Source organism: Pocillopora damicornis, chromosome 13 (assembly GCF_964200805.1).
Source record: "Pocillopora damicornis chromosome 13, jaPocDami1.2, whole genome shotgun sequence".
Taxonomy (NCBI): domain Eukaryota; kingdom Metazoa; phylum Cnidaria; class Anthozoa; order Scleractinia; family Pocilloporidae; genus Pocillopora; species Pocillopora damicornis.
In genome coordinates this window covers 2,368,140-2,387,350 of record NC_142682.1, presented here as the reverse complement: position 1 = coordinate 2,387,350, position 19,211 = coordinate 2,368,140, and the positions used below count along the sequence as shown (strand labels likewise).

Here is a 19,211-nt window from a genome sequence, read left to right as displayed (position 1 = left end):
GGGGAGATATTTTCCATGATGACATGAGGAACCGTTAGCCTTAGTCATTTAAGAGTAAACCTCGATGGTTGATCCAAACTCCTCATTTAATCCATAAATTATTTCACATTGGCACAAAAAGGGCATTCAAAGCTCTTTTCAACATGAATCCGTCGCTCATCAAGTAGCTTCAACAATAGAGTATTTGATTCCATTCAACTACTTCAAAACTTACTCTACCGTCGCAAAAAAAACCTCAAACCGCCTCAAGGTGATTCCTCAGAAAAAACAATTTGTTTATTTGTTTAAGCTCTTCTTAAATGTTTTAACCGACCTTCTTAAATGTTTCAGACCAACGTTTGTTTCGAAAAATACAATGTAAAGGATAGGTCACCGTGCATATTTAAAAGATATGGTGAGCCAAACTTACCCCATATAAGCCTGTAATGGCGCTAATCACGCGCGTCACTTCATCGGTTGACGGTGCCATTTGAGGTAGCTGGAAACAAAGGTTTTTAAAGACACACTTAAAAAAAACTTGACAGGTAGAAATTCTCGAGTGAATGGAACAATTTGATGTATAATTTGAGGAAAAATCACACAGTTTTTAACGACATCGACTCGGAACGTTCTTCGAGTCGTTGCTTTCAAGATCATGAATGAATGAATGAATGAATGTGTATTTATATACCGCGCATATCACATACTGTCTCAAGGCGGTTTACAATTCTAATTGAGTGAGATCGAACGTCAGCTTTTAAAGGCGCCTCTGGCTGCCGCTATCAGTCCATATTTGATCTCACTCACCCACCCAGCCCATGCATGAAATGTACAATGAAAACAACAGATAGACCACCACACCGGGAACTACGCCCCCTACTCTTTTCGACAAGTGTGTGGGTTCTTTAACGTCCCCTGCTGACCATGTAACACTGAAGATGCAGGAGACGGGGCCTACGGTTTATAGTCCTTATCCGAGAAGACTTGAATGTCTAACCATTTGCTGGTACAATTACAAAGGCAGCACATTCTCCTCAGTTATTTTAAGACCCTGAGTGTTGGTCCGGTCTGGGGCTCGAACCCTCGACCTCCCGCACAGCAGACTGGCGCTCTACCAACTGAGCTAACCAGGCGGCGGTTATTATCATATTATTATCATAATTTGCATCTTCAAGTAACGGGCTTAGTGCACGCGTTTAGCTGTCTTTTTTCCCCTTCGATGAATTTTTTTTAATTTCTCCAATTTAAAGGGTATCATTTGAACACTAAAACTATAAAAAGACCAAAGAAATAAGGAAAAAAACCATCATGTTAAAGACCACATCAGAAGGAGCCGCCACAAACAAACTGACTGAGGCGCGAGAAAACGCCATTGACCAAGACTCATTTGGTTTCAGACATGGTTTGATGCTACTCTGGTTTACAGATTTAATGAATGTAACCGAAGAAGTTACAATTCATAGACCCGACGTTTCGACACTCCTGTCTGGTGCCTTCATCAGGGGTGATCTAATCGCTGCAACAAGAGATCCTTTTATATGATTACTCTCAACTCAACGACGACCGTAAGCACTTGGTAAGAGCAGACGTAAGCAGCATACTCAAGCGTGCTAAACCTCCTCCCAAAAACATTCAAAAGGATGTTTTCAATGCGCTTATAGCTCTTAAAAAAGATCCGGACATGCTCGTATTATCTGCTGACAAGGGTAATTGTGTTGTGGTTATGGACAAACAGCAATATCACGACAAAGCTTTGTCTCTGCTTAATGACAAGAGTACGTTTGCAGTCTTAAACTCTGATCCTACCAGTAAAACTCAAAGAAAGTTAAACAAAATGTTGTTTGATTTGAAAAAAAGCTGGTAAGATAAGTGACTCTACGTACAAAGTGACGGCTTAGGTCCATGTTTTTATGGCTAACCTAAAATTCTATACTGATTACTGATTACCCTGTCAAAAATTCCTGCGAATTTGCGGATTTCATAAGAGATAAGACTCTTAACGCTTGTAATTAATTAGCATCTTTCGACGTTGTTTCGCTCTTCACTAAAATCCCAGTTGATCTTGCCGTTAAGGTTGCGGAGGAGAGACTCAAAGAAGATGCTACCCAAGGACAAAGAACTTCTTTGCCTGTGGAGGATATTATTCATCTGTTGTCTTTTTGCCTCGAAACTACGCAATCGGCATATAACGGCACGTACTATCAACAAGTTCTCGGTACAGCTATGAGTTCGCCCGTCTCTGCTGTCATTGCCGGGAAGACGTGGAACAAAGGGCCTTAGCCACTTCACCGGTTAAACCCTTTTTCTGGAAACGATATGTCGATGATGTTATTTCTGCGGTATCCGAAAATGAAGCGGAGCGCCTCCTGTCGCATTTGAATTCAGTAGAGCCGTCGATCCAATTTACCCTTGAGCGTGAAAAGGATAGACATTTGCCCTTTCTTGATTTAAACGTGTCCAGAGGTGTTCAGGGTAATTTAGAGACAAGTGTCTACCGTAAACCTACCCACGCCGACAAATACCTCCCTTTCGATTCTCACCACCCTATTTGCCATAAAAATTCTGTAGCCAAAACTTTACTCAGGAGGGCTGACTGTCTACCATCTTAACTCGATTCAAAGGAAAGAGAGAGGAGAGGAAATATGTTTCTAATGTCCTAAAGGCAAATGGCTATACAAAAACCTTTCTCCGTAACTGCCAAAAACCAGTTACAACTAGTAACACTCTTGATAAAAGGGAACCAGCGACTGGTTTTGCTGTTATTTCTTACATGTAGGGTGTTACGGAACCCATCATGAGGATCCTGTCACGAAAGAACAACGAACCGACGCCATTTATTCTATTCCTTCCAATGACTGTGACAACGAATACAACGGACAGACCAAACGTCAGCTTGGTACACGTTTGAAAGAGCATCAAAAAGCGGTTTTATTTTGCAAAAAGGTAAATTCAGCTTCATCGGAGCACATATGCCTAACTAACCATACAATTGGGTGGGATAATTCTAAGATTATCACCACTAATCGGCGTTACCACCAGCGCCTTTGTTTGGAGGCTTGGCATATTAACTCCGCCTACGCTCCTTTTAATCGTGACGATGGCGGCTTGCTTCCTGACACCTATTTACACCTCGTCAGGAAAAAGGCAGCTAAGTAGTGATCATATAAAAGGACCTCTTGTTGTAGCGTTTAGATAAAATGGCGTATTTCTGTCACAGCTATAAGCCATTTTAAACAGCAATCCTTTTTCTATGCTATGACTGAAGCAATTCAGAGATTCACTATTTCTTGATAACTGGGCTTTTTGAATCCAAAAATGTCATAGTCTTTTGCGTATATATTCTGCAGTCGTGTGAATTCTTCTTCTGATATTCCTGAATAGAAAGTTTTCATCTTCGTTTGTGATCCTTGTCCCTCGGGTGCAGCTCCGATATTTGGAATGTAACCTCTTCATCAGCTCCCATCAACATAAGAGCGAGGTCAGCATCTGCTTTGATATTATCATAAAAGCCAACGAAGTCATAATTTATATCACACGGTGCGCATAAATTATGCTGAAGATCCCAGTGTTCATCATGAGAGCTAACAGGCGTAGTATTTGTGTAAGTTACGAATTCCTTAAATGTGGGATAATGTGGAGTTAACCCCGTAGAGTTCTGCCGCACGCTTCTGATGATTTCTAGGCCGATTTTTTTATAATATCCCTTCCTAGGGGGATCAACGGGTGCAAATTTGCTCCGGTAGGCCGACAGAAATCGCTCCATAGGTTCGCGAACAAATGCAATCTTTTTGTATGTTTTTAACATGTGATTTACCACTGTAGCGTTTGAATAATGTTTCAAAAAGCGTAACCTTCCTGATTCGTGCGAAGCATTGTGGGATATATCTTTCGACGAGTTGAAATGTCCATCTAAAACGTGAAAAATTCGTTTCCAGTTGCTACATGCTACTTTAGGAACGAAACAGAAGAGTGTTTTGTAACGCTCGGACACGATAAGGTGATGTTTGACGACATGTTGGATTGGTTTTCCTCTACCTTGCGTGGTACAAGCAGAAGAATTCCAAGGCCGATATCTTTCCTCTAGAAGTCTGATCTAAAAAAAAAGGACATTAAAAATGATTTAAGGTGATGAAGATTGTCCACAAGGCTGGAACAGTTAAGGCGCGAAATCGCTAAAAAAGGGCTTCGTCACGAATCGATTCGTGAGTACTGCTTACAAAACAAGTCTTAGTGTCCCATTTTGTTTCTGCGATCACCGCATTTGTGCGACTTTTTTTCGGGGAACAATTGATCTTTAGTTTATTAATTTTATACATTCAAAAATATGGCCGTGTTTTGACTCCAAGTGAATACTATAATTAATTCTTTAATATATAATAATATAATTAATTAATATAATAATAATATAATAATATATAATATAATAATATAAGATACTAGGGAAGGAACCAGCTGTTTGAACTGTTTGTTAACAATTCTCAAATTCGACACCCACGCTATGTGAGTAGCGCGTGATATACAGTTGCAGAATCATTCTTACTTACATATAATGTAAATCCAAACATTTAGGCTAATCTTTTTAGCATATTCACCGGATACTATTGTAGGTTTTGGTTAAAATGGTCTTAAGCTTTACAAATGATTTCATGTCAACTGTATGAGTTTATAGTTTAAAATACCACTAACTAAAATAAAGAAAGAATATATCGTTCCATTTCCCACTCCCCTTAGCTGGAGAGTTCGTTGAAAAGATGTTATCTTTGAAAAAAGATGACAAAAAAAAATACAAAGAAAAATGTTGAAAATGTAGTTAAGGACGGGTGGTAGATAAAACCCTAATTTCTCCTAAGCCGGATTTTAAACCTCGGTCTTCAACGAAGTTGCGGTTGGATGCTTCACCAACCAGCAAAAGGAAAGTCAGTCGTTGCCGATCTGAGCAATGTAACATAGATTTATATGTGACTTGCGTTCTGTGTACTACTGGGATAGACTCTCTGGGTGGAACAAATTTTTAATCATGTTTTCGACAAAACTGCTCTACAAAGCATGAGCCCAATGTGAAAAGAATACGTCGTACAGAAAATACACTTTCTCTTCTCTCAAGGAATGACCCTTGTCTCTAATCTTAAGCCATTAATCCGTTAATGATAAGTTTCGTTTACTTTTTCTTCTGTATATTTTATCTCGCGCATGTGTTCTTATGATTGCAGGATTTCAGCGAAGTTCGTTTCAGTTTTATTTCAGTAAGGAGAAACATTTTTTTTCCAGAAAGTCTTTTTATTTCGAGCAAAGGATTTTTGAGTTGTTGTAAAACAACAGTAAAAACAGGTTTATAGAGTCACTTTGGATTGAAAATGAGCGCAAAACCGAATGGTTGAAAATTGGCCGCATTCGATTTGTGTGAAAATGCTGAGAGACATTAATCCGAAAGTTAGCACTCCTTAAGGATTATATTGTATCAAGTACAATTGAGAACTTACTTCAAATTCATTATCAATTATTTTATCAAGTAATGATATTCCGCGGGAGAGTGTAATGAATTCCAAACCCAAAGTACAACTTTTAGAGGTAAGGTTTGAAAATGGATGTGGATTTTATAGACCAGCAGGTCTGCTGCAGGTGTGAAAATGACATGTTTTGGTCGAGAATGCGATCAGACACAACCCCCATAGCAAGAATTCTGACGAGTAGAAAATTTACTTTCACTCGCTGAATTTTTAATTGTGTACTTACCAGTGCCTCTCTCTTCATCTGTTCAGTATTCTGGGAATCTGTTAAAAGTCAACTGAAATTTATTAGAAATCTGGTTGTTGATAAAGGGAGTTTGCAAGATGCAACTCTTCCACTTTCACCTTAAAAAATATGGAATTACTTAGCGGTGACGTTGATCTGACGTACGAGGTCATTATTTGGCGATCATACCGCTGACAAGGAGCCAAAATAACCCTGGGCTCGAGATTGAGTCGAACTTAATTGGAAAAGTGAACATGACTCTATTGCGGTGAGCGGTTATTGCTTACCAAAATGGCGGGGAAAAAATGCGGGAAAGACAACTTGTGGAATGAAGAGCTTCTTCGTCTTGCAAGTGCGATGTAGGAGGGTAGAGGAAGCGAGGAAGCCGATTTAAAATAGATTTAGCATTAAATAGCCTCAATGCCAGGAGGAAACGAGTTTTGAATTTGGCTTGCCTTCTATTATTTCTCATTTCCCAAAGGAACATTACCGTTCTTTGTCCAGTTCGTGCTTGTCGTCGGCTAAAAAGAAATACCGGCTGGTGGAAAAATGTTTGCAACACCTCTTCAGAGGCAAAGTTCAAGAAAATCTTCGGGGTATCCTAGGAAACATTTAATTTCATCCTGAACCGCATTGAATCCTTCCTTATTAGGCAAACTTTGAACCGATATCGCCAGCACTGAGGCTTGCCATTTGTCTGTATAAACCAGGCAAATGAGATTATCTCTGTACATTGCAACAATGTCAGGACTAGGAATCTCCACTGTCTCCTCGATCTACCAGGAAGTTTGTCAAATCCTGGTGGAACATTTATGGAATGAGACTGTGTCAAGTCACATGCCTCAAACTGAAGAAGGGTACAACATGGAAAAAATTTTGGCAATTTCCTGGCTGTTGGACAGCAAAAGATGGCTGCCATATTCCTATGAAATACCCGCCTGGGGGACTTCAGGCATGCAAAGAGTATTAATGGTAATGGTAGGTTCAAATTTTTTTACGCTCTTCCCGTAATTTGTTGCAAAACAACTTGTGTGCGCATGACAATTATACGAAATGTGAAGAACTCTGAGTAAAAATTAATTTTTTGCATGTATTTGTAATGTATACATTAGATTCGGCAAATGAAACAGTTCGATGTATGAAATAAAGTTGATCTTTTGCCGATCTATTCGACAACCCCTTTCGAATAGAACGGTAGGTCGACCCAAATACAAATCTGTCGGACCTAGTTGATTCAAACGTCGAACTTTACATGTGCCGAATCTGTAGTACAGTAGATGGCGACGCTAGCCCGATTTCTCAAATTGGGCTCGAACACGCCATCTGCTATTTATTTTCCATACAATGGAAAATCACATAGAAATTTTACTATAACAGCAATCAGACAGAAATTCTGAGAAAAACAGGATGTCTTCATTTCCCGATAACTGACTAACTGCCTACGCATTGAGATAAAAAATATCTCATTTAATAGCATGAAATTAATTGTAACGAAGAAATTCGTGATGAATTGAAGGAAGTTAGGTGTCCATTTTGTGATGAACAGATTAAAGAACGAGTAGTAAAAATTGAGCGATGTTCCGGGATATGAAAATTCAAAAGAAAAACAAGGAATTTGTTTGAGTGACATGTGGTCAAATTGATAGGCATGAAACCTGAAACAGAATTTATTGATTTTCATGAGGATTTGTATAAATTTACAAGAAAGTCTGTTTATTGTAGAAAATATTATTTATGAAAGTGATTTTCGGTGTACCCAAAAAATTTCAGTAGACAACAAAAAAACAGAAAGTATTGGAATATTTGAGCTGATTGGCACAATCATTCCTAAGATGAATAAAAATAGAAAGAGAATAATAAATATAATTTTTATTATGAAAAAGGTCTTTGAAATGATGAATATATAGTTTGAAAGTTTTAAATAACTTAATAAAAAAATCCTTGCTTTTTACGATGAATACTGGTCTAAATAAATAATTACACTATTTTAATCAAGTTTGACTAAATTTATGGGACTATCATTTAGGCCATCAAATACTGTTATAACTACGTCTGTTGAAAGTGATATGCTCGTATTTTCTTCTTTTATATATAACATAATTGCAAAATTGAAACATTTTTAATGATTGTATTAACAAGCTTTTTTTAATATGTCCATCAACAATCTGAGAAAACTACCTAATGTGCTTTTATAGCCATCAAAAACAATCCACATATACATGCCAATATTTTTTATTTTCAATCTAGTCAAATCTGATGATGCACAAGTAAAATGATTATCATCTGATTGTCACTATACCGTGTTATTATGTGCCATCTTATTTCTGTAAAATATATTTTTTGTTGCGTCACTAAATTGTTTTTTTTGGGATTGGATTTTTGTCATTCGTAGCTTCCTTGATTACTAATTCTTTTGTCTTCCGGCAACTTTTTCTTCAAATTTAACAGTTAATTGAATACACTTCATCCATAATATTTGTTGAAATATCATTATGACAACTCTTAAGACTATAAACGACTACAAAAATCGACAGGTCCTCTTCATAAACAACATCAGTTTTGAAGATTTTAGATATATGAAAATTCATATATTTGCGCTGCAGTGGAGAGATGAAATTAAGAGATCCTCGCAGCTAAGAACACTACTGAAACGAATAGTTGTAAATAGGACCTGAAAAAGATTCAGGCCCGTACGGGATTTGAACCCATGACCTCTGCGATACCGTTTTATTTCTCATATCAATTTCAAACATGAGAGGGATGATTCAGAATTTTCTATCATAACATATGCAATGGCTCTTACATGATTGTCAAATCTATTTGTGGAATATCTTTCAATGGTATCATTTTTAATTGAAAATTGTCAGAAACTGTTTCTTTAAGTCATTGATATTTTTATTCACTGTTAATTCCCCTACCAGCATTTTCTCCAAAATCCTTATCAAAATAATCATTTTATTGCGATTCTTAGTTCGAAGTTTTTGCAACAGGATTGAATAGAAGACGATTCTTCTGATAAGAATGCATCACATCCGAAAATCGTGAGAAGAATCTCTATTTCAGAGAATAGGGAATTATTTTCTCAAGAACGACAATGAAGTGCGCATACTCAAGTGTCGAGCTTTAGTGCAGCGTACCGCCGGCACACGGATAGGTATTACACGAGAGTTTCACGTGGGCTGGTAGATGTGAAGCTGCGCAAGCAAATAATTTGAAACCCACGTTTTGAGCGGGAAATCAAACTGGTGAGGTTGTAGTTGACCAGCAATTCTCAGAATTTTGCAATTTCTAATCAACTCGCAAAGAAACAATACCGGCAGCGCTAAAACTTTGTCATCCAGAGGAAATTGTTATAATTTAAGTTCGTGGAGCAAGGGTTTTCAAGTGAAAATAGGCTGGAATGAAAGAGACGGAGCGACCAAAGAAAGTAAGAAGTAAAAGGCGTAAAGTGAGTCGAGAAAAACGCGAAAGAATATTAGAAAAGACGCTAAAATAGACAGAATACAGCGAGAGAAGCGAGAAAGAACAGGCGCAGATAAAAAGGCGAATATCTGGTGAATAGCAACGTGAGAAGGAAATACAAAGAGCTCCAAAAAACAAAGTGAAAATATCGAGGATATCAACAAAAAGAAGCGAACTGCAAAGTATCCGAGAAAGAAGAGGAGGTAAGTTGTGTCTTAACTGGGTTTTCCCTTACTTGTATCTAAGCCACCCCCTTTTTTTTTCTTTTTTCGTTTAGCGTCGAATGCGTTTCCTGATATTGGGTCGGTCGGTCGGATTGAAAAAAAGAAAACCTAAAACAAAAAATTACAAGAAGTCTCTGAATAGGAGGCCTGGTACCCCAGCGTCATTGCTGTGGAGCCTGGAAACAACAACACAGCGGACAAACACTTCGCATGCACGAAAGTTTGAAAACAATAAGAGGGATTTCCGAATGCTTGTCTAGTGTAAAGTAAGGAAGAAAATATCAAACTCCTAACTATTCGAATGCATAAGACAAATGAAAAAAGGATTTGGGGAAGGATTAAATCTTGGCTTTATTTCATCGTGAGATATCCCAACAGCCTTTAACGCGGACGCTTCGTTTCGGTGATAAAGGAAAGTGACAGAACCTTTCTTCTACCCTTGCTACACAGTGCACTGTTCGCTACAAACATAGACCTGTGATCGTCACAAATATCTTGTGTGGCTCTGGATCTTTTCACACATTTCCCTCGGCAACTCCACCATGAACACAACAAACACAAAGTATAACCACTGCCAGCACGGCCAAGTTTACTGACGGCTTCATCACGCCGCCGTGCAAAAGTGAAAACTAACACATAGTGGGTAAAGTCCAGAACAACTATGTGTATAAACCTCGGCCTTAGTGCGCGTGTGCAATGATTTGACCGCTGAGTTGGAAACAACAAGACATGAACCCAAAATCAATTTGGCGGAAACGTTGGTGGATGTTATTGCAATGTTAAGACAGCGAAGGAAAAAGGATCAACCTCAGAAACTCCCACTCGACATACCATGGTGATGAGGATGACGTTTAAGGTTATTACTAATATCTCAGGAGATGAACAACAAGGATGACGTTAAAAGTTAATATTTACGTATTTTGATTGCCAAAATGCACAATATACTATAAAAAATGTTCTTGTTGTTGCTTTTTTTCTCTCTATGCTGTTACTATGCTCATTTTTCAGATTAAAGGAATTATTTAACTTGAAAAATGACTTAGATACGTCGTCACTTTTTACATATTTATTTTTGAAAAATGCCAAAAATTTGGGTCGGTCGGACGACACCAAACGGAGAAAAAAGAGGGTGGCCTGAGGCGCAGAAAAATTCAAACCTTTTTTACCAACCGTCGTTTGATACTCGCTTCAGGTTATAATTCAAATCACGTTTCGGTAAAACGATGACTTTGGCATTCATCGATTCAAAACTCTTGCGCCGATTCATCACATTTCAAAGTGTTCGTATTTTTCAAGTTATTGTCCCATTGTTTGGAATGTTTAATACAGTCGTGGTATTAAGGGAAAAGAAGTTTTTTTATATCTTACGGATTATGTTTTGCCTAGAAAGTTTTCAAATGATAGCGAACGGTGTGAGCAAGTTTCTATAATTCTTTCTTCAGTTAGCTATCGCAGAGTTTACTTAATTTATTATAAAAAATCGCGATTTATCGAAGATGTGTTGTTTTACCCAAAGAACGGAGTAATGGCCTTTCCCAAAGTTGAAATAATGTGAGACTGAGTCAGCGATGTTCATGTTTACATAAGTCTGACGCGGAAATTTGATTTTGACAATATTGTCGTGCGAGAACCCGTCAAACATCTGAGAATTAAATTACCGAATGCAAATGTATGGTGCAAACAAACTCAAGGGTCAAAAGATGTTAGTTACGGAAGCCGAAAAGGGACATCCAAAAATATTTTGCAAATCCGAAAAAAAATATTTAGAATCGATATCTTTTAGACAGATCGCTTTTAAAAAGTTTGTCAAATCGAAAAAACAATTTCAAATCCTGGTTTAATTCATAGATCTGCAAATTACTTTCATGAACAACTTTCATGAAGAACTTGCGCCAGTTGTCAACACTCTGTCACGATACAGCACATCGTGTCGCGCTAGATTGCACTAGGTCGACTTGGAGTCACTACGCGAACGGACTAAACTGTAACAAGGGTATTGTGATGTTCTGCTACAAACATGGAAAAGAATTTGTGAGCAATGAGTTCGTCTGTCGTCGATATATTGTTCAGTTTTTAGAAAAATACCATGGTGACAACACTTTGCGCTTAGTCACCCTCACTCCAGAACCGATGGGCCTGAGGACATGGTTACATACACCGAACAAAATCTAAACTCAAATACTTTCGGTATAAATTAAAAAATATTTCTTTAAGTATAGGACTCGATATAGTGGTTAAGAGAAAAAAGTTATGGGAATATATCTTTTTAAAGCTGTTTGGAATGGCGTGCAAATTACCTGTGGCTCTGAATACAGACGTGCGATCTGTCGCGTTTCGTTTATTCAACCTTTGCTATTTTATTTCTCACTTCGTATTTCATAGTCTATAAATGCTGGCCTATATGGAACAAATCCTATTGGAACAATCCTATTTTTTTCCACTCGTAAATTTCGACAGCAGCTGGACAGCAAGGGCGAATTTGTTACTTTCTGGTCTTGACATGACGCTTTTCACTGTTGTACACACGTGCGACGTACACATCACGTGACCTGGATCGGAACGTTTTCAAGATGGCCGTCCACTGAGCGTTAAAAAAAATTTGTAGAAAATTTGGTATTGCACAATATATCGTCTATTTGCTCATTTAGGATTCTTTAACCTAAGAGGAATGTATTGGGAAAAAAAAGGGAAAAAAATTGGCGTCAGTTACCCTTTAACTTTCCTCGGAGGATTTTGTTTTCATGACCAGTTGGACAGAGGACTGACTGATCAACTGTTTCTGTCTATGTACATGTAATTTCTATTCCACAGGTGGACAGTGTTCCCCATTATGGAATTGATTGGAATGGCTCCTGACCTGATTGTCAGTGGGGTGGAAACAGTGTACTCCTGGATGACACAATGCCCGTGGAAGTTCCTGATATAGAATTAACTAGTATTGCAGAGAATGATCTACATGTATGCCTGGAACAGAATGGCCCCCTAGCTGAGAGTCAGTGTCTGGGATTTCATATCTACCTTAATCTTATGTTACATTTTCAGGCATTAGTTAATGTATACATGTAGAACCATTTGAGTTCTATGTCAATGTGATTTTCCTGTCAATTACCAAAATGGAACTAATATAAAGACTAAGTACTTTTGGTTATTTTGATGCTAATTAAAAATACAAGACAATGTATTACATGAAACTAAGGACAAACCATCATCCTTTTCACATATTTTTTTCTACAACACAAAGGAATACTTTAGGAAAGTTTGTACAATGTTTTGTAGTTGTAAAAACCAAAACTAAAATATGCCATTTACTGATTCTGTCCTTAAAGTACATCTATACATGTGTAATATTGATGACTGCTCATGCAAATTCACCCATCATGGTTTTAAAAGCAAGATTTTAATAGTCCTACAGAAAGGATCTGCTAATCACTGCATAACACATCAGCACATTGAGAGTACTTGTAAGTATAATGCTGAAATCCTTATAGTAAGTTGTAGTAAGATTATTAAGAAGACTTAAACGTTGTGGAAAACATTAACTTTGTTGTTCGCAATTAACTTTCCCTTTCTCCATTGATAACCACAACTGAGAAAAATTGTTTGAGGCTGTTTTTCCCTTAAGTAAGAGTGATAAGCTGAGTCAATGTCATGGAGAAAACTCCATGAAGTTGGACATTTGGGTTTACTCTTGGGATTCCCAAAAGAACACGGAATCGAGAATTGTAAGGGACAGAGTCACAAGCAGAATTTGTGTTCTGCATCTGATTCTGTCAGGTGAAAACCAGCCTTCAGTCCCTCAGTCTGGGACTAGCATTTTTTTTTTTAATGATAGCTTGATAAGTTCTTTGTAACGCGACAAAACAAACGAGAGAACAACTACAAATCAATACGCGTAGTTGTCAACAATACTGATAAAATTTTGCCAGCAGATTTGGTTGACATGCAGTAAGTTAGCAAATGGAATAAAGGATGCAAGTATGTGCTCATGGTCATCGATGTTTTCAGCATATATGAATGAATAAAACCTCGCCTTGAAAGACAAGAAAGGTTAAACTGGGACTGAGGCATTTAAGACCATATTCAAAGAAGGCAGACAAACACAACATCTTTGGGTATAAAAGGGAAAAGAGTTTTATGACAAACATCTCAAAGAATTGTTGCACAAACAAAGCGTAAAAATATACTCAATACAAAAGGAAGAAAAATCAAGTGTTGACAGATGGAAAAGAACAATGAGCGATTGACGAAGGGCTCACGCTCGAAACGTCAGCCTTTTACTCTTTATTGTGGTTAATTTACGTTTTCAACTCAGTTGTTAACACTAAATTACCTACATTACAAAGTAGTGGAATACATTAGAAGATTTTATCCAGAAGTCATCTTAATTGCACAGCTTGGTTAAAATCAAGACACTTTATATAAAAGATTAGATTCATATGGAAGAGGTTACATGAAAGGTCAACCAGACATAATTATTGCTAATAACCATTTGAAATATAATGGATTCTGCATTGAAGTTAAATCACCTACTGATAACTACCAAATATCTGATGAACATTTGAAATTGGAAAATAATTATGAATACACGATTTCTAATGATTAAGATCTCATAATAAGAGAATTAAAAGAATACAAACCTAACATTAAAATTAAGTGCAAATATTGCGAAAAGAACTTAGAATCAAACGAATCTCTATCCAATCATTTAAAACATTTACAAAAGATACATAAAGAAAATAGTGTAGTATAATATATTATGAGAAATAATAAATTAACTACAAAACGTGGAAAATACACAATTGATGAGGAAAGACTGAATGCTATACGAAGATCAAAAGATCAAACATATGTTGAATAAGGAGTGGTGCTGTGACATTTGTGACAATAATCATAATTACACTCTTGGAGGTAAGTGGATGCATCTAAAAACCAAGAAGCATCAGAAAAATACAGAAAACGAATAATTTTCTTTTTTTCTAAAATGTTTTATTTAATACGTAAAGGTGGATTAAATAAGATATAAAAGATATTCAGTTATATTCTATTATTACGGAATCGAAAGTTATCAAATTATATAACATGAAAAAGCTGATCTCAAAAAGCTTAGCAAATCACAGTTAATAAAACTGTTGTTGAAGCAAAATTTTGAACCAGAAAGACCAGTACCCAAACCAAGGATAAAACCAATTCCAACACCACGGAAAAATGTTAAACAGATGGTGCAAGAATTTGAAGATAATATCATTCCTCCATTAGTTGAAATTAGAGATGGGTGAAAACCAACCCTAATACCCAGAAAAAAGGTTGTAGTACCAGGTGCAGCACTAAGGACAAAAATAGAAGGGAAAAGTAAATCTCTCAAAGAATATACTAAATCATTTAAAATAGGTGTGAACAATGATACAGATCCATTTAAACAAAACACTGGAACAAGAAAAGCCATTCAATACAGACTCGCACAACTGTTGGGTGAAATGAAAGGTTTGAAATTTGTCGAGACTTTGATCATCACATTTGAAAAGATCTCACAAGATGTTGTCATCGATAAACAGCTTATTTTAAAAGTTCACCCAAAACAATAACTAACTTTGCTGATCTTGAAGATGATCTTGTGATTTCAGGTCTTGAATATCACAAGGCTCTGGTCAGATTATTAAATCATTTGATAGACATTGGATCAATATTATTCGATATAATCCTCTGAAAGGATTATCATACATTCAACTACCATCAGAATTAAGAAATCCAACCAAAGGCTTGATTGATATAAGAACTAATGACAACAAATGTTTCCAATGAAGTCACATCAGACATATGAATCCACAAGAAAATAACGCAGAGAAAATAAAAAGAGAAATAAAAATATGTTGACGAGTTGGATTACTCAAACATTGAATTTCCAAAATCTGTGAAGCAGTACAATAAAATTGAGCAGCAGAATAACATCAACATAAATGTATTTAGTTATGAAGAAAAACAAGCCTTTCCAATCTACGTATCAAGAAAAAACAAGCATTATGTACTCATCAAAGATTTCAAGATGTTCATGTATCACGAAGCAAAACGCCAACACAGAAAACACTTTTGCACGTACTGTTTGTAATGTTTCAGCAGTAAGGAGACACTTACAGACGAAAAACTGACTGTATCGTGATAAATGGAAAGTAGGCAGTAAAAATGCCTGAAAAGGTAATAATACATTAAAATTCAATAGTTCTCACAAACAATTGCCAGTACCTTTTCTTATCTACGCAGATTTTGAAGCAATAACAGAAAAGGCTCACACATGTGTACCAGATAATCATGAATCATACACTGAAGCATACCAGAAACACACAGTCTGTGGATATGGTAATAAGGTAGTTTGTTGTTATGATGATAAATACAGCAAGCCAGTTTAAATAAACAGAGGAGAAATTGCTGTCTTTAAGTTTATGGAAGAGATGATTAAAGAAGTTGATTGCTGGAAAAAGAACGTTAAGAAAGCATTTCAATAACTATTGAAAATGTCTGATGAAGATGAACAAAAATCTAAGCAAGCCAAAGAATGTCACATTTGCGGTAAATCATACACACAGAGAGATATCAGAGTAAGAGACCACTGTCACATCACAGGTCAGCTCATCAAATCACTTCAGATTTAAGGTTGATGAAATCAAAATACCAGGTATCTTCCATAATTTGAGAGGTTATGACAGCCATTTCAGTATGCAAGGGATTGGTGAATTAGCAAAAAATACACATACAAGACAGATGTATGTGTATTATGACAACAATCAGAAACAACTTATAATGAGAAAGAATCCAGCAATCCAGGATGTTTATTTCTCAGTAATTGACATTCTGTCCACGCATTACCATCACCGAGTAGTGACTCTTCAGATTTCATGCAAGCATAATGTTTCTGGATCGAAAGGCAATGTTGCAAAGGTCATAGAGATTTTCAAAGAATGCGAGAAATTCCTTGCTTTAGAGAACAAACGTCGAAGTTATCGAAAAGAATTGAAATATTTATCGTATATACGTGAAAAAAACGAAACTATAGAGCAGCTGACCATGCGTAATTCTTTCAAAAAGAAAACACTGAGGTTGAAGATACCATTTCCAAGCAACTGTAAAAAAGAACTGCTACTGGAACAAGTTTTAACATTTGAAGTGTCCCTAAGCATAACTTGTGATTCCGTTGTGATGGATGTACCGCTTATGATCAAAGCATGATAATGATATTTTGTTTAATTTGTAACTACTGAGTTGATGATTTATACTTCTGATGGTTTTCATTTTGGGGTTTATTTGTTGCTCGTTGAACAGAAAGTTTTTGTAGTCTTCATATTTGATGTTCTTTTTTATGACATTTTTAAAATACTTTTTGCTGTTTTACCACATTTTTCATTCTCTTTAATATAACTGTCACGATTTCAAAAGCTAGACTGTCGGTGTCTCTAGATAGTTTTAAAATACTATATTTGCCTGCTTCTTAATTAAATTGTGTCGATTAATAATTTTTATCTTTCTTTAATGACAGGTATCCTAGTGTTTTAAGAATGACATATTCTTTTAGTTTTTGAATAGCTACAAGTTGTCATTGACAATTTTACTGCTTACAAATGTTGATTTGGAGCTGTATTTCAATAATTTTTTTTTTCATCATTTATTCGTTTGACGTCTAATCTTTTACAAATGTTTTCCATTGTTTTGCCAAATACGCTGTTATTCATAAGCACATAGAAAATTTTTTTAAGATTCATTTTAAGCAGCAGTTCTTTCCTGTGTGTTTAAATCAACATACTGCTTCAACCAAGCAGAATGATTGTATTGTACAACTCTATGAACCTTCCACAGCTTCAATCCAAGATCAAGATACAGTTGAAGGTTTCTGCAGTGAAGTACATATTTTTGCTTTTCAGATAATGTTGGAACAAGTTTATTGACCTGTGTGATGCTTAAATTGTATTTCTGTCTTGTTAAATATTTTAGCAGCAAGCGTGTGGCCATTATGACTGTTAAATAATTTCTGTGGGATCAACTTTGAGAATTTGCTGTCCTCTGTGTATTTACCTAGGTCTGTCTTTTCAATCTCTTTTTCCCTCAGCCATTTGAGACCACTTGTTGGGAAATGCTGACTCATAGCATAACCATATAGATTATTAGCATCCAAATACATAATATACTTTGAGGGTTCATTCTAATCATAGTTTTTCATGTACTTGTTGTTCGCTCTTCCATATCTGTTTGAAATATATGGGATACCACCCCTCATATTCCATTGTCAACGAATTGAAACATATCAATGTCAGTCATTAATTCTAATTTTATATCAGTCATTTTTAACATAGCATCGCAAGGCAGTCCAGGAGATGTAAAATTATGACATGGATCAAGTTTATAATATAACAAACAAGTATTTCTGATATTCTCAAATACATCAGCAAGCAGAAGAATATCTGATTTAAGATACAGGTCATGATACTGACCGATTGTCTTGAGATTTAATGTATTCCACGTATTTTGAGCATGTATGTATTGCTCATCACGTATGTGCTCATCATGAAGAATGCTGTAAAATTCAATTTTTCCTGTGAGTTTTTCATCAAACTCATCAAGGCTGTCCATATAATCATATGGATAAACACTTTTCTGTTTCATGAGTTTGAATTTCTCATCTTGAAGACGTGTGATGTGTATTTGAATGATTCATTAGGTAAAATTGCTCGCTAATCTGTCAAGGCTTGAGCTCATAAATTGAATACTATGAAGAAAAATCAAATCTTGCCCAACATAAAAGCCATGTGTTTTTCCATGTTGTTTGGATTAGCATTGATGTCCATCTGTTTGTGTCTGTCTTGTAATAACAGACCATCATACTTGGTAAGCTATTTATTTTATTTTTTGAGGGGCTATTCGCACCCAAACGAATAAGGAGCAAAACTGTGTAAATTACCTAAGGGCTGTTGTGTCATGTTGTTATAGTTTTTGTGAATAGGGACCTTTAGCAGTTAGGACGCTAACGCCAAGGAAGAAGTCGATTTAAAAATGAATATATATTTTCAGTGGGAATTTCGCGAATGACTGAATGTGCTAACCATTTCTTATGGTGTTCAAAGTTAACCTTAGCATAAGGTATGGGAGCGGCGTTGAGTTCCATGTTGAAACTTAAGTAATTTGGCGTCGGGGTTTTTTTTCTCGTACCATCCAAATTTTGATGATTTCACGTTGTTATTTTCCAGACGATGGCTAAGAAACGTACACAGTTTCGAAAGGCACGTGCTGAGCTATTGTTCTGTTCGTTAGATCTTTCGTTTTGTGACTTCCTCGTTTCTGTCGTCGTCATGGTTTGCTAAAGGTCTCATATGAATTTGATAGGAAACGTTATACTACAATTGACCAATAAACTAGCGCAATGCCATAGGTATTTTGCAGTGTCAAGCGGTACTATTAAGGTAGAAGCAATTCTATTAAAAACTATTTCCCTACCGATATCCTCCTGGTTCGATTTTCTCAACAGCCACCTCATTTTCGGCGTCAACATCACTGCATAGAATGCACCAGCAATTACTAACCCCATCAAAAGGATTCTTTTACGTTTTACGATAGCCCTAACTGGAAAATTCATTTCGTAATACAATATTCTTGCAACTTCTCTTTGTTTCGATGGAAGAAGTCTTCCCAGTTGATATTAACGCACACTTAAGCTGGCGAAATGAAGATTCGTAAATGGTATTCGTGAGCTTGTGTTTCGTGTCACATGACGAGTTTTGCGCCGAAAAAAAAAACATGCAAATTAGCCAACTTTATATTGAATGTGCAGCCAGC

General features: G+C 36.4%; 1 protein-coding gene and 1 long non-coding RNA gene across 2 annotated transcripts; one reads left to right on the top strand and one right to left on the bottom strand.

Annotated features, from left to right (window-relative positions):
• Positions 1 to 1,396: 1,396 nt before the first annotated feature.
• On the bottom strand, positions 1,397 to 19,129 carry LOC149034982 (carbohydrate sulfotransferase 14-like). The gene is made up of 3 exons (XM_089191078.1): positions 18,873 to 19,129; positions 5,713 to 5,750; positions 1,397 to 4,072 (listed from the first exon to the last, which is right to left on the bottom strand). Exons 1-3 carry the CDS (start codon positions 19,009 to 19,011, stop codon positions 3,368 to 3,370), a joined length of 882 nt encoding a protein of 293 aa, XP_089047204.1. The 5' UTR covers positions 19,012 to 19,129; the 3' UTR covers positions 1,397 to 3,367.
• Positions 11,490 to 14,541, top strand: LOC149034983 (uncharacterized). Its single transcript, XR_016182161.1, has 2 exons — positions 11,490 to 11,585; positions 12,210 to 14,541. It is a non-coding gene; the product is annotated as an uncharacterized LOC149034983 (long non-coding RNA).
• Positions 19,130 to 19,211: the final 82 nt, after the last annotated feature.

Coding starts and splice junctions, on each gene's coding strand:
- LOC149034982 (XM_089191078.1), bottom strand. CDS start 19,011: ATGAATTTTCCAGTTAGGGCTATCGTAAAACGTAAAAGAATCCTTTTG. Junction 5,751..18,872: donor ATCGAACCAGGAGGATATCG/GTAGGGAAATAG, acceptor GACTTTTAACAG/ATTCCCAGAATACTGAACAG. Junction 4,073..5,712: donor AGATGAAGAGAGAGGCACTG/GTAAGTACACAA, acceptor CTTTTTTTTTAG/ATCAGACTTCTAGAGGAAAG.